Genomic DNA, 24,978 nt, shown 5'->3' with positions numbered 1-24,978 from the left:
TCTCTCTCACTTTCTCACTTTCACTACCACTCTCTTTCCTTCTCTCTCACTCTCTCTCTTTCCCTTTCTGTCTCACTGTCTCTATCCCCTTCTTTCTCTCTCTCTCTCGCTCCCTCGTTCTCTCTCTGTCTCACTCTCTTTCTCTCTCTTGCTCCCTCTCTCTCTACCTCTGTCTCTCTATCACTTTCTCGCTTTCACTTCCTCTCTCTTTCTCTCTAGCTCTGTCTCACTCTCTCTCCTTCTCTCTCACTCTCTCTCTTTCCCTTTTTGTCTCACTGTCTCTTTCCCCTTCTTTCTCTCTCTCTCTCGCTCCCTCATTCTCTCTCTGTCTCACTCTCTTTCTCTCTCTCTACCTCTGTCTCTTTCTCGCTTTCATTCCCTCTCTCTCTTTCTCCCTTGCTCTGTCTCACTTTCTCTCACTCTCTCTCCCTCTTTCTCTCACTCCCCTCCCTCTCTCTAATATAAATAGGAGTAACGGATTGTGAACACTGAGACACATGTTGTTGATGAACGTGACAAGAAGAATGGTGTGAGTTCTGTCTGCAGAGCGCGTTCATTAACAACCATTCAGCTACATGCAGTTGATTCTCAATAGTCTGTCTGTTGTATTGGTGAAAATGAGAATAACTAACCCAAATGAAATGTTAACTCCTGTCTCTCCCTATGAGGACTTAATATAGAACCATGAGAAGCGTCTTTGAGTGTCATGACAAATGCTACACAAGTGTTACGTATTATTATGTGTTATTGTGTATTATTATTACTATCACAATTTTATTATTATTATTATTATTATTATTATTATTATTATTATTATTATTATTATTATTATTATTATTATTATTATTATTATTATTATTATTATTATTATTATTATCATTATCATTATTATTATTAAAGGAAGATAAAAGAGGATTGTAAATGCTGTACCTAACATTGAACCATGAGTGACCACAGCAGCCACTTACTATCATGTGGTTGTCATATAAAAATGCACCTGATTGGTCAAAAAATCCCATCAGTTGCTTTTATAAGGTTCTCATGTGTCAGTGCTTTTAAAAATGCTTTGGTAATATCCTTCGGTTTCACATAGCTGTTTTACATTACACTGGGATTAGGGCATCTACCTGAACTAGATGAAATACGAGTCAGTTCCCTTTAACCTAGATTCCCCATCGCTCGGCTACATCTTTTACCATTGCATTGATACAGCCCTTATATTTGATGAGGTCTGCGCTTTGAAATTGCTTCCAGTTTGGCTGAGTCATATGTCCCCCCTAACTATAACACAACAATGGCTGTACGCCCAGTAATGAAACGCAACAAACGAATTCAGTTACAAAGTGAACTATTAAAGAGGATGAACCAGACCAGACGACCCGACATACTTCCTTGCGTCGTTTGAATGACACAGGTTACGACCGCGGCTGTGTCCGAGGGGGAATCACGTCAGACGACACCATCCGCCTGTCTCTGAATATGGCCGACCTTGGCGAAGCGGGCGCGTCGGGGCAAAGGTCAAAGGTCAAAATATTGCTGCTATATTCCTTTTTTTCTGTTGAGATGTCAGTCTATCTGTTTTCTCTTGTTGACTGCCCATCTTTCTCCTGCCCATCTGGTCAGACACAGAGGGGGCGCGGGTCGTATGGGGGAGAGGTGGTAGGGGGGGGGGCTGTGCTTTTGGCAGCTGTGGGGCCAGTGTGAGCTTATTTCCATAGGGCTGAGAATATAACGCTGCACCAGAAAGCTACTGTCAGCGTAGCTCTGACATTGGGAGGAGAGGAGAAATGCAGAGGAGGAAGAAGGTGCACTCTGTTATGTGTCCTTTGCTCTGCCACAATCACATTACTGTTGCGGGACCCGGCCTCTGGATACTAGCACAAACACCGATATACACACACCAGTTTGTTGTAGAACCAGTGTGATATTCAGCAAGTTTTATTTCAGGTAATAGAGACACTCGTCACAGGGCGGAACACGTTTAATATGCAGGGAGAGTGCGTCAGATGTTTTGACATGCCGAAAGTGGATGGCATAGAAATGATAATTGCAAGTCCATCAAGGAGGTAATGTTTCGCCTTATTTGGTTAGTCACTGTGTAAGCAAGAAGATAAGAAACTGTTCAGTATTCATGAGTTTCAGCATCATGTTTAAAGGTGCCATTTTGAGGACTTATGACCATTCAGAACATGGAAATAAAATATTGTGTTTTGATTTGCTAACTGCTATGGCACTGGTCTTAATTTTCACTCTGAAAACTGTGTTGAGAACCAGAGCAAAGTGTGAGGAATTATGGACAAGTAAAATTAAAAGAGGAAAAAAAAAAGAAGTATTAAATTACGGAAACGGTAACAAATATGAAGTATAAACTAGTTACAAAAATGAGCTCCAAAGCTAAATGAAAACAAACAAATAATGATTAAATAATGATATGAATCCCTCGAGTCTTATTCTGGGTCTTGGTGGAGAGCTCATGTACTTTTGGGATCAACATTACTAAAGACTTTAATGTAGGACTGCAACTCTTTATTTTTATAATTATTAATCTGGCAATTCTTTTCTGACTGTTTGCAGACAAAGCTAACATGATGCAGCTTGATGCAGGCCAAAAAGGTTTTCATCACAAATATTGACTTTCCCCATGTAATTTTTATGTAGCTACTGGCTTTGTTTAAGGCATACAACTTTTTCTCTCATGGGATGCTTTGGATACTATATCTGAAGATTATTTTAATAAATTATTAGCTGTGATTAATTGATGACCTTGTTTTAGCTCTGTGAAGCCTTGGACATTATTCAAATCGTTATTTAGGTAAAGGTAACAGCCAGGGGGGAATTTTAATGTCAGAAATGAGAGCTCCAAAACCAAAGGATGCACAGTGTTTTGACCTTGGTTATGTGTGAATCAGTGCGGAGGCTGACGTCACACTTGCACTGTTCTTTTGTGTATGTTAATGTTGTAAAGCTAAACCTTAACCTTACTGCATTCACCATGTTTAAAAGGTGTACAGGTGTCACTATTAATCAGCGGCTATAGAAATTACTCTCATAGCTTTGTTTTGCCAACTGGCAGTCTCATAATCACAAAGTAGGGCATGGAAAAGCTTCACCATCCTTTTAGCTGCATTTGGTCTCATGAATAAAATAAATAACAAGGAAAATGGAAAGAAAAACTAAAAAGGTTAGTCTGACAGCTTTGTGAATCTCGTGCCTAAACCCTGAAAATACTGCAGCAGGTCGTTCATGGGTAGTTTATTAAAAAAATAATAATAATCATCCAACTTTAGATGGATGCCTTTGGATTTTTTTTAACCTAGGAAGCCTAACCTGTCATCACATTCCAAACATGAAACTAATACATATTAATAGTATAGTATATAATAATATATGTAATATTCATTATTGATAGTATTGTAATGATATTTTGTGTTTAGTTCAGGCTTGACACCTTTTGTTGTTTTCGTAACTGTTAATGTGTTGTTGTTGTTGTTGTTGTTGTTGTTGTTGTTGTTGTTGTTGTTGTTGTTGTTGTCAGTTACTGGTCAGTTAGGAGACTGTCTCTGCTGAATTGATAACACTGTTGTTTTGTGCTTGTTTTGTGCTTATTTTGGCATGGGTTACAACCTACAGTAAACTTTGTGTTCAGAAAATAAACAAAAAGAGCTTTGATGTGTTTCCTTACACCAGAATTGGTGTCAGAAGTGACGAGCCAGACCTCCTTGGTGAAGTTTCAGTTAAGCTAATCTTGACTTTGCTGAGCTACCAAGTTGAAGATGTTTCCTTCTGTGTGACCTAAGATTAAGCTGGAGGAAGACACTGACATACTGAGTCAGTACTGCCCCATTGTTAGCCAGAGATCACAGACAGCGGGTGAGAGGCAGCTCGCAGCAGAAGCTGGTCTGAGACCCTCACATAACACAGTGCAGGAACATGCCATGGACACACACTCTGGCCCAGTCAGGGATGTTATCTTTACTCTGCATGTTAAAATGGACTCTGCTTATGCCATTAAAACCCTCAGGTGTGACAGAAAGGTTAACTGGGATGCTTTTCATGCAGACTTTGAACTGTCCAGGTTGTGTTCAATACTATGATGGTCCATAGAAGAGAGAGCTTGCCAATTAGCCATGTGTTGCACTTGGGATGTTTTGTCTAGTCTGCTCCGCTTGAGTCCTGAAGACAGATGTGATTATGGAACTTTAGTCTGGGCTTTGAAAAGAAGGTCCTGCCCCATCTCCAGTGTGCTTCACTCAGAGCTGTGTAGCTACTGTCGTTGCCCTGGTGAACAGCACAGGGCACTGAGCTCACAGACGACCTACTATACAGTCAAGTTGGCCCATGACCATTTTCTACAGGATCTGTCATCGTCTGAGCTGCAGACAATTCTGGCTCACCCTAGATCACTACAAGAATCACTGTACATGGCTAAAAAGACGGAGCTGCTGAGCACCCAAATCGCTCCTGTGAGGGACCAAGTGCAGGTGAATATGACAACTGTTGCAGAGGCCAAACCACACATTAGAGAAGAAACAAAGACCCATGACATGAGCTGATCTGCTGTAGATCTCATACTTCTGTAAATCTGCAAACTGTGACTGGGGAGCGGTTCCCCCTTGGTCAGTGAGACTACAGTGACTTTATAGATGGGAAATGCTGTCTGATGTGGGTTGCAGATTTGGAGGACTGCATAGTGGGCATCATACTAATCTCTTCAGACAGCCACACCATTCAAATGCACAAACAACTTCCCCAAACTAGTTGCCCAGTGTATCACTCAATGCCTGCAAACCACAGTGCGTTGTTTAAGCCTGTTGTTGCCCACCCTTCCCCACTCCAAAGACACACAGACAGGCCACCACAGAGAGATCTGGGGTAGAAACTGTGATGAAGCAGAGCAGGAACAGCTCTGGCAGTTGTTGTTTGAGTTTAAAGACAACTTCTCCATGTCAGAGGAGGATGTGGGTCGGACTGACTTCATCGAGCGCAACATTGACAGTGGAGACACACCACCCATCCGAATGAGACCACAGAAGCGTCCGTTTACAAGACAAGCAGCTGCAGACAAGGCTCCATAAGAAATGCAAAAGGCAGGCTTTATGGAGGCCTCAACAAGGTCCTGAGGTAATGGTCCCAAAGAAACAAAAAAACGACTGGCACTTCTGTGTGGATTTTAGGCCTTTAGGTAATGTGGTCAAGAAGGATCCTTACCCACTTCCACGTGTTGATGAGGCCCTGGATTCTGTGGCAGGGTCTACATGGTTTTCTTCTTCATACCTACATAGATGTTACTAGCAGGTTCCCCCTGCTCCAGATGCCCATCCAAAGACCGCCTTCACCACTGCTAAGAAACTATGACAGTTGAAAGTTGAAAATTGAGACTGCTGTTGCCTTGTGCTTGTTTTGTGGTTATTTTGGCGTGGGCTATGGCCTACAGTAGCCCTTGTGTTTAGAAAATAAACAAGAAGAACTTTGGTGTGTTTCCTCACACCAGAACACTACAGTATGATAATGTTAAAAATAAGTATTATATAAAAACTAAAGATATTTTGATAAGCACAACACACACAGCAGCCGGGTTTTCTTGAAGAAAGAGGAAAGCGGCGTATTTTCCTTCCTGACCACACAGTGTGTTCTAAAACCATGAAGTTATTTTTACTGAGCTGCAGATCAAATGAGTCATTTGTGGGAATTTGTGGTTGGCACAGAACAGAAGATGATATAACCACTTCTATAGCCACAGTATTTGTACCTACTGTATAAACTCATGTCTCAAGTAGTGGTTTAGTACTTGAACTAATGAGCTCTTTATTGGAGTCTTAGAAAAGGTAGAAAGGCAGTGGTTCAGGGGTTAGAGTATGCATTCACCAAAGGGCTGAGGTGCAAACGCTGCTCTGAGCCATGTTGTGTCCTTGGGCAAGACACTTCACCTACTGTGTTTGAATGTGGTGTGTGCATGAGTGAAAAATAGGGCTCTGAGAGGCCCATGGTGCAAATTGTCAGCCTGGCTTGATTTCACAAGTCTAGAGCTCCGACACATGTTTCTAAACATACTTTAATACTATAGGTGACTTTTGTAGCCCGGTCACACTTAACACAAATGGTCTTCGAGAGACCGGCTCTGAAAGTGGACAGAGCACATAAGTGAAAAAACTGTGCCCTCCACTCACAGTGGTACAAAAAGCATTCTTTCCATGCATTATATATTTAGTTATTATGTTAATGGCAGTATGTGGAAAAAAAATACTCTAGTATTTATAATAGAATCTTATGGGATCTTTACTGTGAGAAAAAAATTAAATTGTTTTTAAATATTTTAGTGGTTTCACTTGCGTGCGTGTGTGTGTGGGGGTGTGTGTGTGGGGGGTGTGTGTGGGTGTGTGTGTGTGGGGGGTGCGTGTGGGGGGGGGGGGTGCGTGTGTGTGTGTGTGTGTGTGTGGGGGTGTGTGTGTGTGTGTGTGTGCGGGGGTGTGTGTGTGTGTGTGTGAATAGCCCTGTGCTGTAAGACAAGACATCAAAAAGTGTAACAGCATGAAAGTACAACACAGAGGAGCAATAATCCATAGGCCCAAAGAAGACACCAAGGCCGTGCTTCAATAGGTATAACAAAAATAAAAGAACCATTTAGTTTTTATTGAATTCATCTGATCAATGAAATCAGAAAACAATCCATAAACCCATTTGATTGATTGTTAAATGAAAGACTTTTCTAAATATTCACATGTCATTTACAGTCAGTCAAACAGCTGTTCAGATGATGTTGTCTTTTAGTCACAACTTGGCTTGACCCAAAATAATAAAAAAAAAAAAAATGTTTTAATCAGAAGAGCAGGACGGCAGCTCCAGATTCCACACACAATCACTAGTAAGTTTCTCTGGGAATAGTATTTATATAACACGGAAATACAGAAATACAGATATAGTCATTAACCAGATTCAGTTCTCAGTATATTACCATTGCCAACATTGTCATAATATTGGGAGAATAGAAATTGTGGCTTTCATTTCAATATATTCATAGATCCATTTCTATATACTGTGCGTATTTAACTATTTATATATATTAGAGTTTGTAGTGGTTCAATGTCCAAAGTCCCACTTTGAGGAATAAGCAAGGAAGGATCCAAGCAGCAGCAGGATAGGACACACATGAGGAGTCAGAGGAGGCACAGGCGCACATGGAGGTCAGGGTTACAGTGAGGGAAAGTTGGTTTGAACTGACATAGTCCAAGAGAGGAAAACCACAGGAAAGCAGAAAGGCATGAGAAAATGGCTGAACAAAAATATTATGAATTTATGGCACAACGGTGGACAACGTGAAGTCCGCACACATGCTAGGATTACAGATAAGATTGAGAGAGTATAGCAAAAAAGTCACTGAGGACTGCAGCAAAATGTTTCCACGTCAGTTCTGACTTTTGGAAGAATTCTCTTCATAAGCATGTACAGCAGGTGTACCAGCAAACGAGACCTATACAACTGAGCAAAGAGACCTCTGCTCCAGTACACTATGGGGGAGGTGGGAGTAGGGCGATGGAAACCAATGCTTGCTGTTTTATATCAGGTTGTGTTTCTAAGAAAGTTCACATTGTGAAACAAACAATCAAGAGTGTGACTGCTTCATCACCAGCTGTGTGTCAACATCCGCTGTATAGAATATACAGAGAATTATCCTTCATTATTAAATCATCAAGGGAGGACATAAAGATATAAGTTGTCCTGCTAAAGTAATATGCACAGTTTAAACCTCTAGAGATGAACACTCTGACTGCACCCTAGTGGTTCAAAGGTTATGTATCAGAAGACCCCTGAAATGATGAAACATTTGATGTCAGGCTATAAACAGCACATTAGGGGAAAGTACAGTGCACATATTTTTGTCTTCAGTGAGGAGGGCTCCCTCATAAACTATGTTTTGGCTTTAGAGAACAAACTGATTCAAAAAATCAGTGCAAATCGATCAAACGTTTCAAAAATGACATATTTCATTCAGAACCTTTTCCAAAGCTATACACCTAAATGAATGGGTGGATTATGGTGATGTGGCGGTGGCTTTTGATCACTCCTAGAAATGATTAATTGCGCTTTTCAGAGGAGAATAAAAAAAGGTTTTGTCTGTCCAAAGCTGCAGTAGCCACAGAGAAACAGTGGGTGGAGCATATGGATGAGAGGATGGATCGTAGAGGAAGAGAGGTGAAGAAGCTGGCTGCCAAAGCTTGGCCTTCCTAATCTCTCTGAGTCATGCTCTTGGATCTATTTTTGCACTTAAATATCTCTCCTCCGGCCTCCCCGCTTTAGCAGCGCTCCAAAAAGTCTATAACGTTCCTCTTTCTCCCAGTGTCTACTCTTCTTCAGTATTTGTCCTGTCCTCAGCAGCTTCTTCTGTCCACCTCCCCTCAGCTCCTCTGCCTCACACAGGCCCTCTACATGGGGAACACCAGAAAGCCCGAGAAGGTGGAGTACTTCCATCCGCCCATCAGGTTGCCTCGCTCCAGTTTGAGGTAGGCACGGTCGCCCTTCTCCATCTGGATTAGAACGCCGTTACTGGCTGCTTCACGTGTCACATCCTGGTCACCGGCGAAAGCTGAGATGACTGGCCAGCCGTTGTGCATCAGACTCACCTACAGGTGAAAGAGAGAGACAAATAAGAAACTCTACAAAATTTGATTCCACTGTCCGCACATTCCTCGTGGTTTAAAATGAGCAATGCTCGTCGCTTTGTTCAATACCACGTTTAATGATGACACTGTTACACAACCTATGTGACAAACCCACATAGTGTCTGAGGCAACACCTCAACAGCAAATAACACAGTATGTCTCTGTAACTGTCCTGTCTCGATAGTCAGGCAGACATAACTTTTGTCCCTTAAACTTTTGAGCAAGTTAAAAATTCTCACTCAATTTATACTTCACCGTAAATCCTTTCCGACTGGTGCTGCCCAAATGCCAATATAATCTGCTAATGTTGAACTGAATAAAATCTGTTTCATGGCCAAATTGGCCTTTTCTCTATTGCAATAAATGAGGACTATAATGGTATTTCAGAGACAACATTTTTGAAGATGCAAGGTGGTTAGAGCGAGTTGTATTTATGTTTTGCAAAGAGGTAAAGTGTGTATTTAACTTGGTTTGTCAGTCTATAACAGGTTTACTCCACCAAAGACTGAAGTCTCTGAACCATTGCACTTTCATTAGACGTAGATTGTTGCTTTTACATTCTTCTCAGACCTTGCATCCAGTTACTGCAATAAACTGTATCAAAGCTTATGTGTGAAAAGGATTCTATCTCCAACCACAGGGATTCATTTGTTTGGGTTATTTGTGGCTTAAGGGATAGATCTGTTTCAATCACTGTGAAACTTAGTGCATCTAGTTAGCTCTGTGGGAATTTTATTGTGCCCACACTAAAGCAAAAATGAAACATTAGTCACCTACACAAAATTCTCCTGCTGATTTAAAATAACATAGTCCCGACGCCCATTAAGACTGCAATATTAGAGTGATCCATCTAATATGCACCATAACTTAGATACACATAGTTGCAACTGCGCAAATATACCCCAGAATATATTTTACTGAGTCTCATTATCCTGTCAGTCCAACTGTCCTTTCCTGTTAAATCTTGTATGACTATAGTTGGACATGTGCACACCGTTGTCTAACGTATATATTATTAACCCCATTCCCAGCCAGAGGGGAGGTAACAAGTTATCACTCAAATCATGCAATGAACTCAGACTCCAACACCTCTGCTGCCCCTGAACAGTACCATTAGCTTAAGCTTTCATCTTGAATGCTGCACTTGAATGAACTTCAACATCCAGCGTTTGCCACTTAAAACATTTGTGATATTATTGTGATCTAATAATGATTGTGAATATATATATATATATATATATATATATATATATATATATATATATATATATATATATATATATATATATATATATATATATATATATATATATATATATATATATATATATATATATATATATTTATTTATTTGTGTAGGAAAGAGTAACTACTGTAAACTGACATACAGCATGTGATCCAAAGTTCTATACTTTGGTGCTGCCCCTATGCATATGTCTATAAAAATAGAGTAATAGTAATATTCCAAAATAACAAACTTTTTAAAGGGCTATTTCCTGTATAATATCATACGTAGAGCAGAGTACTGGGGCCACTAACACTCTATCAGGGAGGGGAATTTTGAGTGAACATTTTTAAGTTTTAAAACACAAATTTACAAGAATCAAATTTTTCTTGCAAATTATGCATTTAAGATATCCTATTTTTCATCTCTAAAGAGGCCTTAATAAAGCATTATGCATATTTATAGTGGAGGGTAAAATGGAGTTTCAAAAAGCACATAATCACATAACATCAACATCATCACTTAGTCATTTATAAAGAAAGAGGAAAGCCCCACAAAGTGTCATTAGTTCTTTTTATACATAGTTAATTAATGCAGCTTTAATCACATGATGTGGAATTATAAGTGTTTCTCAACAATCTACAATATGGAGGTCTATAAATGTACATTTTCACATACTGTTGGAATACAGTGACAAACAGCCCATAATTATACACTCGTCCAGCTCATTTAGTGTTGCGGTGGTGAGAGAGTGAATGAGTGTGTGTGGGAGCCGCAGATGGAGAGCCTGTCACAGTCAAGAGCCCTCTTGGCCCGGTCCTTCTCTTAATAGCAAACTGAACACAGCAGCGCCTCAGACTGCCAACGTGAAGAGAGCCTCCGCTGCTACGTGAATGTGATGAAAACACTCAGACAACACTTAAATCATTTTTGAAATTATCAGGACCAAAACACTGCACAGGTCACACTCAAATGTCATTTCCCACCAGTGACTGTTTTGGCTCCCGAGGCCGTCTGCTTCATCTAAATCACCATCATATAGCGATGTACTGAGTGGGCAATTATAAAGACTCTAATAGCTGTAGAGCAGCAGAGGTATTCTCCAGGCTGCCCACTGGAGACACCACAGGAACTAACTTTCTACTTAGCTATTTTTCTTATACTGTCTATCCATAACTTTCAGAGTGATGAAACATGAGGACAATTTGGGTTTGATCTAAAAAAAAAAAAAATATGTCCAGTTATATCACTATTCAGTATATTCAAATCTGCACTTATTTTCCAGCAAGTGAGATCACTGCATCCAGAAACCTGCAGTTGTGTGAATCTTCTATGACGACATTGATAAGGTTAAGCCCATTTGCACTTTAAAATGCTTTTATTCTGCCAAGTAATTGCTGTCCCAGTCTTCACTGAATAGACACTCACTTCAAAACTGTGTATTTCATTAACAGGAAAAACTGCCCTTTAATGAACTATCTGAAAAAACAACATTTCTAAAATTGGGTCTCTTGTATCAAACCTTCAAAAATTCTCATCTGTTCACATTGTATTGATGTGCCCCACAGTCGTCCATAATTACCACACTGGCCTAATTACATTTATATATTCGAGAAAACTTACTTCAGTGGAGGGGAAAGCATACGAGGAGGATTTCAGCTATAGCAATAACTGCAATAACAGTGTTTACATATATTTGTCAGTCAAACACACAAAACTAACCAACTGAGGGCTTCACCTGTAAACATCTTCATTTAAATGCAATGTCAATTTTCAGGATACTACAAAGACTAGGAATAAGAGAAAATGCATCCATCTAACAATAAAAACAAAGCAGGTATCAGAATAGTGAGGAGCTGCAGAGCAATGTCACTAGACACAAAAACCTCAAAGATCAAATTTAAAACATATTTTTACCATTCACAGTCTCTTCCCCAACACTATTACATAACCAGTTGTTGTGTTGCTGAATACAAAAGACTTTTAACTCATGATGTTTTATGGACTTTCTTTTCTGTGTAATTCAGTATAATTTACCCTCTTAAATAAACCTCTGTCAAACGTTTTGCAAGTTTTTATACTGTATACAGAATCCATGCACGTCTTTCTACTCCTCACACTTTCTTACACCCGGGGTCCCTGTGGTAATGGACACTCAGGTTGGGTCAGCGTGTGATGTATCGCTCTAATAAAGTTGTGCCACTGGTTTGAGAAGAATGAGACTATTCAGCACACAAACACACATCTGTAAGTAAGTGTCTATACAGCTACGACTGACCATAACCGTAAAAACATTAGAACAGCTTTCAATATGTACCGATATTACACATGTGTAGGAATTATCTGAAAGCGAGGAAAAGGCACATGCAAGACTACGACATTATACAGGCAGATGCAGTTTTTAACACAATTTATCACTACACTGAAAAGCCACCTCTTCTCCCTGGCATTTAACACTAGCTCAACATGCAATCTTGGTGTTTTATTGTTCTTTCCTTTTGTTTTGTATTACCTATATTTGTCTTTGGTTGACTTTTTCTGTAAAGTACTTTGTGGCAGCTGATGTTGTTGTTTTTTAAATGTGCTATACAAATAAAATTGAATTGAACTGGACTGGAAATGTTGAACAAAAAGAGTGGGGCGTTGCACATAAAACTTTGCTGGCATCTTGCTGCAGCACTTAAACAAGGACATGGGATTACTGTGTCATCAGGTTGTTTCCAGTCAGCAGTTGTGACAAGGCTGTGCTATTCCACTGTGCTCTCTGCATCTTTTATTACCTAGACCTCCTGAACTGGTCTTGCCTTGTTGTTATGATGACATATGCTCAGGTTGATCTAGATGTATATACAGGGAAACAAACATAACGGTTACATGTAATTAGATACAAGTTGGTTGAATGTCTGTCATATTCTTGTTTCCCTGAATATTACCTTGCTTAAAATGATCATAATGGCATTAAACTTGTCTGTCTTCATGTAGACAAGCACATGACGACACCAGGCTAAGCTACAGGTCAGGTCTGTGGAGAGGCGACCCCACTCCCAGCAAGAATGCCATACATTTTAGGCAAAGGAATAAGAGTGTATCTTTCCTGAAAGTTTTGCCCTCATATGTTAAATTGCCATGTTGTTTTGTCGGTAATGTTAATGCTAATAAAGTGGAAAATAGCAGATGAAATTGTTTGCATATTTATTTTAGGGTGACCTTGGAGTTTTCCTGCTGGGGGCAGCTGGGTGAATATTTTGTGCGATGTTATAGTCATTGTCTTATGTGTAATAGAGCCGTAATTCAAATGAGCGCATATTGACTCACAGTAAAATTGAAATAGACCTTGTATTCACAGCAGTCTCTTACAATAAGTGCTCTCATGGAGTCAATAGTGCCTTATTGTGCTGGTGGGTCTATTCAATTTAACTGCATATCTAAAATAGTCTAAAAACTGTAAAATTGGATTATAATTTTGGTGACGCAGAGCTGAAAAGAATCACAATTGGAACCAATTCAAGACAGGAAACAATAGAGGGTGAATGTACATGCTCTCAGTGGAGGGGAATGTTTTCCTGTGTGACTAACAGGGCTCTGCTCTTCAGTGTGTGGGATCGACTCTGGAGCCACATATGGTCCAAACAATTAGTGGCACCTGACTGTTGCCAGTAATGTAACAATCACTGCAGACAAAGAAAGGCTTACTAAATTAGCACTTTCCATATGTACGCCTTATTTTGACATTTCATTACATTTAAACCTAGAAATACTGCTGGAATTTTCTGTAGAATATTGGAAACACAGTTAAGGTCAGAATCACAATCATAACAGCCTGCTCCCCTCCTCATGTCTCTATATGTGTTTTATATATTCTTACAAGTCTTATAGTTTGATTAACAGTAAATCTCATTAGATTATAAATACATGCATATTGTATTTAGGAAGTGGAATAAAATCACATAATTTTCCCTGGAACATGCCAAACTGGAATGGTAACAGCTTGCAGTACAGAATACTAAATGATGTAAAGATGGATACAAAAAATAAATCATATTAGTTTGTTGTCTTCTATTAAATAATAAAAATAAAAAAAAAATGGTCCAAAAACGAGGCTCAAATATAAAATATACCAGGGTGATATCTTTACTTTATGTGTGGTTGTTACACCCTTTATTCATCCAGGAATGAGGAATGACAATGAGCCAGTCAGGACAGCCGGTTGGCACAACCGGCCGACAAGACAAAAGACAAAACAAGACAAGACAAAACAGGAAATAGCTGCACACAGCACGAGCATGAACACTGCTTACTCTGGTTTGTGTCGGCCCAAAGCCTGGATAAAAGAATACATCAGAAAAAATGCTCAAAGTAATCTAAGTTGAATCATTGTACTTAAAAACACAGTTTGCTTTGGGAATCCAGAGGGAAAAGGAACACAGTACATTGTTCCAGGATATTGCTTGAGCCAGCTCATAAGAATGCACTGCCTGCTCTACCATGACAACTCTGAGAATATATGTCTCCTGTGTTGAGCCTCAGACAAATTAAGTCCATAACTATTATTTACTCTTTTATTGTTTCTAAGTGACAGCACAGTACAGATAAGGCTTTATTTATGGCTCTCCGACTTGTCTTTTGTCTTGTGTATGTCGAGGAACACTGTCTTAGACGTGCGCAGCAAGGCTCAGTGTGTGGCTTTCTTTGTGAATCCACACCTTCATATTTGTAAAGTAACTGATGCATCCATGTTAAAAGTATTTCCTTTCTAGGCTAAACTTATCTGAGCCTTAAATGGCACAATCTTAAAACTGAAGTACAGCTGATCAAGAGGTTTTAACTGGGAATTCCTGTCTAATTTCATCATGTAACAAGTGGAACATCACATACCAAACCCTTGAGCTGGCACCAAGCACTAGTCTCTGCCACTTTCACAACATAATGGTTTTCAATGACATCTGTGTTTAATATCAAAGCTATTAGATCAGTGCAAAGTTTTGTGTGACATTTGTGTGCAATTTGGGATGAGTTGAGTTTGTGTATTTCATAGATTGGCAATGACTGATAATTGAAAGATAATAGGGACAATTTTTTTTTTTTTTTTCAATTTTATCAATAAAACTTCATTACACACATGTTTTGGTGTTTAAGATACAACACTAACAAGTGATTCAACCGGGATCAAATGTTTAAAATGACAAACTTCAAAACTAAATAAGTTCAGTTTAGTTTAATTTAGTTTAGTATTGATTAGTATATGTGCATCCTCAACCAGTTTCTTACACTACAGCCTCCTCTGTTTAATTTCCTGTAAATAACACAAATCATAGTATCTGTTTACAGCTATAGACGCACGTTCCCTTCCTTTTATTGTGTGTTTATTTTCTCTTTAGTCACAGAGTTGAGCCCACGCCAGGGAAGCTACAACACAGAATAGTTGTTCGTACACGCTGCAGTATTAAGTTGGACTAAAGTGATCTGACGAGAGTTCAAAGGCTTCCGTGTGGACAGATGCAGAGTTTTCTCACAAAAAGCCAGTTTACATAACGCCACAGTGAATGGAGAAAAGACATATCTCAGTGTTATGTGTTATCACTAAGGCCTCAAGGTTCTCGGCTCTCAACTGGAACCAGGAGTAACACGCTGCCTGACTCATTCCCAAAGTCCATTGTATTTGTCATACCCCCTGTTACTGCTGTCTGCCCCGAGCAACACAACAACCCAAGTGTGAATGTTTAATCTGATATAATCTGGTCTTTCTACTACTTCCATAAAACTGACCTTAAAGAAGACATGTGCTTTTGGTATACATTATGAAACAATAACATATGTTGATAATTACTTTAATTGTAAACCACATTATCGGTCTAAAACTGCTTAAAAATACAAACAGAGCCATTGACTTTTTGTTCAAAACTGTAGAATTATTATTGAAATTAATTATGACTTGTTTTTATTGTTGAAAAATGGCTACATGACATTTCTGAACCTTACAATGTATGACCCACAATCTGATTTAAAAAATAAAATCAATCTGAACATGGTGTTTTAATTTTACTAACGTGACACATTTTGTATTTTGTATTTATCTTTAATGTCTTTGTCCTGTGTATGGACTGAATGTTTTGTGTCTTGTATGTCTTCTTTTCTGTTTTGTCATTAACCTGCCAATGGGACAATGGATGAAAATGAGCGTGCACAGCTCTGTAGTGCCACATGTTGATTCATGTGCACTGTCCCATATTTAAAACCAGAGCAGTGGGCGGGGATAGTAGTTAAGTGAAAACAGCAATTTCTGAGCTCACAAGCCTCAAATGCAGGGCAATACAAGATGTTGCAAACATGTATGAATCAATCAAAATACATCAATACAAAGTAAGTTAACAATGAGTGACCTCAGTTATAACATGAATAAAATCTCAACAAAGTGTATTTTACATAATATGTCCCCTTTAATAAAAGTAGATATAAAATAAAGTGGATAGATCTGTTGTAGTATCAAACAAGATGGTGTGTGTGATACAACAGAAGGTAAGATAATCTCTGTTATGCGTCTCTACATTTTCAGAGCGGAGTTTGAGTATTCGTCCTACACCTCATCTGTTTGTATTTATAATCTGTGAACTGCATGTTCCAAGTGTGGGCACACAGTGTTCACTATGTCTTTGGAACAAAAGCATATAAAAAAATGTGTGTAAATTACAAACATATGATCATGATCAAATCTGAACAAATTATGACTCAAAAGGTTTATAAATATGAACAATACAGCTATATTTATATATCTATATCTTTACACGTTAAAGGGATTGTATTTAGATGTGTTTAGATGCGTGGTGACAGCAGCTCACAAATATCTAATTTTAGTCTGCCACAATATTTTGCTCTGCCAACCTCACATACTGCTAACACTAGAAATAAGTGACTTTTTGCTAATGAACTGATGTAAGATTACAAATTTAAAGCACCACTATGTAACTTCATCTGGTGGAGGGGCTGCCACCTAAGTGTTTCAAAGCATGGCATAAAACTTACCAATTTTTAGACAATTATGAGCATTTTTATTTCTAACAAACACTGTGAGGAGGTCGCCTCTCCACAGATTAAACTATGATGGTCTCCAATGAGATAGGTGAGTTTAATGCCACACTGTGAAACATTCTGGACAAAACAGTAACATCTTCGTGGAGATAAGCAGGCAGCGGACCTCCACCAGAAACTTCAATAGTTTAATAGTTTACCTTAAATTAAGTATTGCAGCAAAGGTAATAAATAATAAAGCACTGGATTGGTATAGCACCTTTCAAGGGATGTAAAGCACTTCATATTTTTGTATTCATTCACTCCAGACACAGTAGTGGTAACCTGTAGCCATAGCTGCCCTGGGGCAGGCTGACACCTCCTTCTGATCATCATACACACGCACGCACACACGCACACACACACACACCCCTCCCCCCACACACACACACACCCCCACCCACGCACACACACACACACACACACACACACTGATGTTGCTGTGATGGCATTTTGATTGATTTGTTTCTAAAAATGGAGAACATTCATCTATTGAGTCGTTTGGAGATATCGTACGGCAGATGTGTGGGAAGATCTGTTATGCTGATTTTGAAAATTATAATTATGGTACACAGCTCTATTGTCTGCTGTCAGACATCTTCTCCTTCTTCCAGTATAAACAAAACCAGTACACTTTTGATGGTGTTATAACTATGTAATCGTCACCATAAACTAGAGCATAATGCCCAGAGTCCACCAAATAAAAAAATCCTCCTATATTTGTATATATTTTGTAAGTATTTGTATGACCTACTGTTGCCCTTGCCTGCTTTCTTCTCTCTCTCTCTGCTCCCTACTCCTCACTATAGCCCCTCTGACCTGCTCCTAGCCACTGCCTCCGCTCCTCTGTCTCCGGTGCTCCACAGTGGCTCCACAGTGGCTCCACAGTGGCTGCCCGTGAACCCATCAAACAGTAGGAGTTTTCCACACAGCAGATGTTCTGGATGGATGGGAGGGGGGCGGAGAGAAGCACTCAGACTTCAGACGTATCACAGGGCGGCCTACACCTGTCTCCTCCACATCAAACCATTCACCAATTCTCTGGGATACACTCAAATCAGCTTTGTCAGGTGTTACGTATATGCACATTTTTACAGAGTACATTTGCATATAATTATTATAATTTACTGTTTTCAAAAATTATTTCTAGGGATTTTGCTTAATCCTTTTGCTGCTTTATATTTTAAGGTGTATTCACGTACACTATAGTCTCAATTATGAATTAAATACACATTAGAAGCAGTCGTAAAGCAAAAATCTGCCAATGCAAAACTCAAGACTAAAATAAAACTAAGACACTGCCCTCACCCTCGACAAAACACTTTTATCGCAATTGCTCTTTATAGAAAACACCTTAAAATGTCTTATATGTAATACAGCATAATAAAATATATAGAATAGCATTCCGCTGTATTGATTGAAAACAATGCACACCCAAAACTACGAATTTGTCAGTGTTCAAACTCTAGCGTTAAATATTCCTGGAAATCTGGTTACAATGACAAAATAAGTTATAAGTACTTATGTCAAGAATGGGGGATTACATGAACAAGCCTCTAAACGTTATCTTCTACACTTCAGGATTATTTCTGTAGAGTACAGTAGTCCTCATTACTGTCTATGTCAATGTTACGCTCTTATGACAAGCCTAATTACCTTTGTCACAAGTCAGAAGCCTATACTCATCCGTGTTTTACATAGAGCCACGATAAACCAATCCCGACACTTACTTATCACTACAGCTTGTTTATGTTACTGTCACGCTAATTAACTCACACCGCCAATAATAAAGGATAAGTAGCAAAACATAACGGCAACACCCTAGGGAGCTAGCAGCATAATTGCACAATAGTTTAATTTGCAAAAGACACATAATAATTAACACTGTGCCATCGTGTGCATAAATAGTTAGACTTGAGGGGACTCTTCTCTAACAGTTGACACATCAAACGAATGTAAAAGTGCGTCTAAGACTTGGGGAAAATAGAGATGTTGAGAGGATGAAAGAGAGGTGCACTGCAGGCAACATGAGTGAATGAGAAAGCACAAAACTCTCATTAAGAACTCGTAGTATAGGAATATATATGTGAATGATTTAAAGAAATAGCGAGGAGCTGACCATGGTGCTGAAAATGCAACACTATAGGAGCTGTCCGTGGTGCTGAAAATAAACTCACTGCATCTGGCGCCCTCTGCACACTGCCCTCATGCAGGTATTGATTAATTATGATTGGCTGGAGGGAGGTGGCGACTTGGGCTCCTCTCTTACTCTTCCTACCCACTCCCTGTACTGCACTGCATTTAGAAACAAGTGAAATATGAGTTCAATATATGGAAAAGCAAGGAGGGCTACCTGTATGGTTTGGCGGTTGTAGACCTTGACGACATGGAAGTTAAAACTGTAAATCCCTTTGCGTGGTGCGATGAAATTACTTCTTTCTTCATCAAAGTTTTTGCCGACGTTTACGAGAACCTGCAGGTGAGACATGAGATAAGAAGGAAAAAGGTGGAATTCATAAAAGCTGCACAAATAAACCAAAGAAAAGTTCTGTGAGATATACGAGTATTTTAATTAATTTGATCACAAGTAAAGAAAATACTCCTTGGTGCAAATACATTTTCAGCCTACAAATGTTACTTTGATTAAATAAAAGATTAATAAAGAAAGTGCGCCCCTCCCACGCCGCATTGTTACATATTAATGTGGAGGAATAGTTTCACGCGCACTCTCCCCTGTAAGGCATTGGTCCCGCAGTGCACGCTCTGATTTACTGAGGTGCTACAACAATAACCGCAGCTTTTATCTGTCTTTTCCACTGTCACAAGCCCCAAACTTTACGCACCATCACAGAAGACTTAATCAATCTTTAACGTGGAATTTTCCATCATGCATTGCACCGGTTAAATGTCTGCTTTATGGAGCCGAGCACACCGGAGCGTAATTGAACGGCAGTTAGAGAGAAAATTAACCTTTACCGGCGCGCGGATGAGCGCTCACCCTCGCGACCCGTTCTTACTAAATTATAGTGGAAAGCTGTGGTTCAGTCCCTTCACGCCGCTGCCCTCTTTAATGCTCTTTTTGTTTATCTTAATTACAAAGGACACGCCACCTCCTTTTGAAATGGCGCGCGATGGCTTTCCCCTGTGGCGCTTTGTATATTCAACTTTAACTGTATTATGAGAAGAGCAACGAAATGAAATTATAGTCTATTATGTAGAGGGATAAAACATTCAGACTGCTAATATGCTCGCTGTCCTCGCCAACTTTTAAGGCGCGCAGTAGTACAGCAGCAACAGAAAGTTTTTGGCGAAATGGAACGGGCACAAAGTTGAAAACACATCGGCACAATGACACAGAGTAAAACACAGAGGAAAGTTGCCTACCCGGTCAAAATAGATGACCATAGTGCGGTTGCTCATCTCGGAGGGTTCGTGGTTGGTGTTGCGCACAGCAGAGAAGGCCACTTTGGCACTGCCCGAGCGCACAGAGATGCCCAGCGCCGTGCCCGTGGGGTCGGAGGTGGGGTTGGAGTCGCACACCACGAGGCACTTCCCCTCCAGGACTATGGGCTCCGTGTCATTCTGCGCACGGGTTGGACTTGCCGCGAGCCATACGGCACCAAGCAGACATAGCACCAACATGCTGGAGGACGCACTTCACCGGGCTCACCTGGACAGCGCTCCGCTCTCTCTGAACACCAGCAAGACTTTCCCGCGCTCCTCGCTCTGCCGCTAACTTGCTTGAAGTACTCGCTTACCGTCAACTCTTTGTCCCTCACGGACTCTGACAAAAGCACGAGCACACCTTTATTATGTTATTTTCCCGTTTATGACAAAAATCAGCTGTTCGCCCGGATGTGTCTCGTGTGGCGGGTTCTCACTTCTCACCAGCGTCTGTGTGACTTGGAGACACGAGGAGCGGCAGTAGCGCGCGGTGGCGGTGTGACGCGGCAGCACAAGTCATAGCGCGCGCCGGGAGCTCCGTCTGCTCTCTCTCGCGCGCTTCAATTATTCATATGTGAGAGATGAGTCTCTGAACACAAAGGGCCGGGCGCGTGCCCCTCGTGTGTGTGTTTTCTCCTCCTCCAGCCCCTCCCTCCCGGTAACGCAGACCTATCAACGAATTAACGCGGCCACGGCACCGGTACTTTCCAATCAGTGCGTGGTGAACGCCCTCCCCGCCCCATGGATCACACTCACTATCTCTCCCCTGAGTCAGTGAAGAGGCACAAAGCAAGAGCTCAAAAGGGACAAAAGTATATTTTGAATTACATTTTCCTCTCATTTGTGACATACTGCAGTAGGTTTATGGGCGTATGACTTTGCATTTCTTCATGGCTTTTGGTTCTTAGGCTATTTCTTTCAAGGAAAAGGTAAAAAGATCACTGATGAGCTATTTAGGTCCATAAGGGTAACATATAAAGATTTGTCTTTCAAATAGTCTGAATATTGCATTGACCTATCAATGTAAAAAGTCCCAAAGTTCATTTTTTATATCAGAATCCTCACTGCATGATTCAGTGTTAACGCCACTCTAAGTGGCAGCTCTACCAGCTCCTTGAGCTTTGATCTGGGCAGCCTGCAGACTACAGTGAACTTAAACTGTTAGAATCGATTCCTGAAATTCAGTAAAACAGAGAGCACCAAATAAATATGAATGGATTAGGACTTAATGGGGACTTTAATGTGGCAGGTGTCTGAAAAGTAGTGAGCAGAATCATTATCAGTTTTGTCAGTGAATTTCCCTCAGAACATGTAAGTGTTTCTATAAAGGTTCTTAACTATTTGAACCAATTAAAGCCAAGCTGAGAGTACTTTGGTGTAAGAACTTGCTAAATCTATGCTGTGTTCTTTTCTACTTCTCACTTCAAATGTTTTACGCTTTATAAGTTTTATATTATATCACGTCTACTATAACCTAAGCTGTCATTTATGCATGTTTTTCATTGTATATTTTTGGCAAAATGATAATGATTTCCTGTTTACTGAAACATTAAGTTCAGCCTTTGCCTCCAACATATTTTCAAAACTTTGAAACGTCTTTGTCCACTAGTTTTATACAGACTGTCTGCTGCTACTTTAATCCAGGTGCCAAATTACAACTCCAGTCAGCTCCAAAAGTATACTAAATGTGTTAGAATCTGAAAAGAAATCACAAGTCTTGATTAGATGAGATGAAAGAGAAACACTTCCGTTAACACATTTGACACATCTTTATGTGATTAATGACTTTTGGTGAATTTAGGAATAACTCTGAAGAATCTAATACAGCATAATTTACAGTGATTTTCAGAGTGCGGTTACCTCATATCACAGCGGGGCGGGGTATCATGGTATTCTCCTAAGAAATAAATTCCCATTGAATCTGTTAGTTTCTGTTAGTGATCATTAACCCTATTTTTCCCTGCCCAATTTTTCCTCTAAATGCTCCAAACCGCACTTTCTTTGTGGTGGCACTCCTGGTTTAGCGGGAATTCCATTCATTTCAATGAGGAATTTGAGAAAAGTTTTGTGACTAAACTCTGATATAAAGTATGTTGATTTGTGTAAAATGTTCAACGTTCACGTACCAATAAGTCAACAATGCACTGATTCTCTGGGAGTCCTTAAAATGGCTCTGTAGTCCCTGTAGAACTTATTTGCTGTTAAGATCAACAGCCCCATGCAAAATAATACAACCCCAATGACGACGGCGGCGGGCATGGCAACTTTTGGAATAAGGCAAATATACTTTAGAACTGGTTTAAATATTTTCTTCATAGCTTAATTTGCTGACTATAACCAAATAAAAAGTTATTATAATCACAAAAATTACACATTGGTTAGTTAAAGTGTAGATTATTATTATTATTATTATTATTATTATTATTATTATTATTATTATTATCATCATCATCATCATCATCATCATCATCATCATTATCATTATCATCATCATTATTTTATTTTATTTATATATTTTTTTAATTACTACATTTATATTCTTGTCAACTAATAAAAACTAAACATAAAAAAATGAAAGGAACAAGTGAACCAAGCTCCTGGTACAATAACACCTAAAGAATGATGCCATCTGTAACCCATTCATTGTCACGATATCCATTTGCAGTTTGCTTTTACTGATTAACCAAGCAGAAACTCAGCAACGGAATAAATATATGCATCACAATCATGTCTCGTCCCGTCCCTGATAAGAGCACAAGTACAATGTAATAAAATATAAACAATGGAGAGTCGCATGTCCTCCCTACAGACTCACTTATGTTGATTATTGTTTCTTGCTCTTGGTACTTTTCTAACGTCAGATATTTTTTATTAGTCCTCTCTCTTCGCTTGGCTTTCCTTTGGGCTCATCACGTCACATGTCTTCTTCTTCCTCTCCTTGTGCCTGGGTCTCTGCTCTGCTGCTGCTGCTGTAGTGTGTCCCAGGGGTTCCCTTCAGTGTGTGATCCAGCCTGACTCTGAGTGACGGCCCAAAAGGACTGCTCTCAGATCCGGGGAAGCAGGCACGAGGCTCTGCTGCTCCCCCAGTGCTCTGTTGCATGCTACATCCAGGGGAATACATGTGATTCTGCTGAACTACTGTACCTGTGTGATATTTTTGAATTCACAGCTCTGTTTCTTGAAATACCTTCTTCCTAAGCATTTATAGCTTTTAAAAAAAAACTTTTATGTGGTTTATAAAAAGTGCTGTGTAGTTTTAATGTGGATTGGAGTATATTGTCGATGATTTGTTTGATTATTTTCCTCAGTGCATGCGTTTTTCATTCATTATGTTTGTTAGATGAGCTCGGTGTAGAGATGCTACTCCACGACATCAAAAAGGGAGTTAAGACAAGCTGTGTCTCGTGTTTGAAATTTTAAGGTTAGCTCAGAAAAGCTGCTGCTGAAGAGAAAAGAGGGATTATTTTCTTGAATAATCATGGCAGCAACCCCTTTCCCAAACTCTACTGAACAAACGCTAAAAGGTAGCTTGAAAACTACTACTACTACATGACATCACGAGGTGGAACAGAGTATGTTGAACTTTGGAGATGAAGGCAGACTAATAATAAAGGATTACTCAAACATGTGTGAATGAAACAACATGTAACAACATTATAACATAAAGCTCACAAGAGTCAATTTTGTGTAATATCTTTAAGGATTTGAGGCATTATTTATCTGAAAGTACTGGTCTCAATCTGGAATTTATGCTACTTTAAAGGGAGGGGGAAGCTATATTATACAGTTAGGGTCATGCTTCCTGGTTCTGCGTAGATTGAGCTGGGTACCTTATACATATTAAACCACATTGACATCCTTCACAGATGTCATTTTATTCTAAGGTCTTGATCTGTCCTCAGTGACTCACTCCATCCTCAAATGGATTCTGCGCAGTACATTCTTGATATTTCAGAGGAGAGATTATCAAAGTTCATGTGTTTTGAGGTGAAAAAAATACACAAAACCCATCCTCTGAGAATATAGGAGGAAAGAACAGCCAAAATGTTGCCATCGCTGATCCTAAATCTGTAATCAGGTGCTGCGTGGGTATTGTCATCGCTGATCTTAAATCTATCATTTGGAAGTTAATTGTGCGTGAAAGAACAAGAGTGCTTCAAACAAAGGCGTGTTTGTTGTGCTTTCATAGAGTCCTTTTTTTCTCTTAACTTGGCAGGGCTGTTTGGACATGTTTTTCCTTTAGAATCTGAAAATAGTATTAGCGCCGTGTAATTGTCAAATTACTTTTGATAGTGTGGTATAATATAGTGTAAAGAATGACCCCAGGAGAGAAAAGTGATTTAAGCTCCTGTATGTGAGGCCTTCTATGTATTGCATTAGGTGTCCCCAGGTATCAGTGTTTGAGAGCTGTGCACAATTGACTTAAGGCACAAAGGAGCTCTCTAAACGAAATCACAGAAAGAAACAGTGAGAAGTGAATCTAAGGGAGTGTAGAAGAGCTGTACTGTATTCCTCCACAGATATAACAAATTGAGACAGCAGGTTTCTGGCCATTGGCTCAGGGGCAGGTTAAAGAATGTGGGTCAG

The 24,978-nt window shown here is 39.6% G+C and overlaps 1 protein-coding gene across 1 annotated transcript; it reads right to left on the bottom strand.

Moving 5' to 3' along the window:
* Positions 1 to 6,591: 6,591 nt before the first annotated feature.
* Positions 6,592 to 20,996, bottom strand: cbln1 (cerebellin 1 precursor). Its single transcript, XM_033968063.2, has 3 exons — positions 20,332 to 20,996; positions 19,301 to 19,420; positions 6,592 to 8,618 (listed from the first exon to the last, which is right to left on the bottom strand). Exons 1-3 carry the CDS (start codon positions 20,587 to 20,589, stop codon positions 8,421 to 8,423), a joined length of 576 nt encoding a protein of 191 aa, XP_033823954.1. The 5' UTR covers positions 20,590 to 20,996; the 3' UTR covers positions 6,592 to 8,420.
* Positions 20,997 to 24,978: the final 3,982 nt, after the last annotated feature.

The sequence above is a fragment of the Periophthalmus magnuspinnatus genome, chromosome 6, assembly GCF_009829125.3.
Source record: "Periophthalmus magnuspinnatus isolate fPerMag1 chromosome 6, fPerMag1.2.pri, whole genome shotgun sequence".
Lineage (NCBI taxonomy): Eukaryota > Metazoa > Chordata > Actinopteri > Gobiiformes > Gobiidae > Periophthalmus > Periophthalmus magnuspinnatus.
This window is presented reverse-complemented; position numbering and strand designations above follow the sequence as displayed.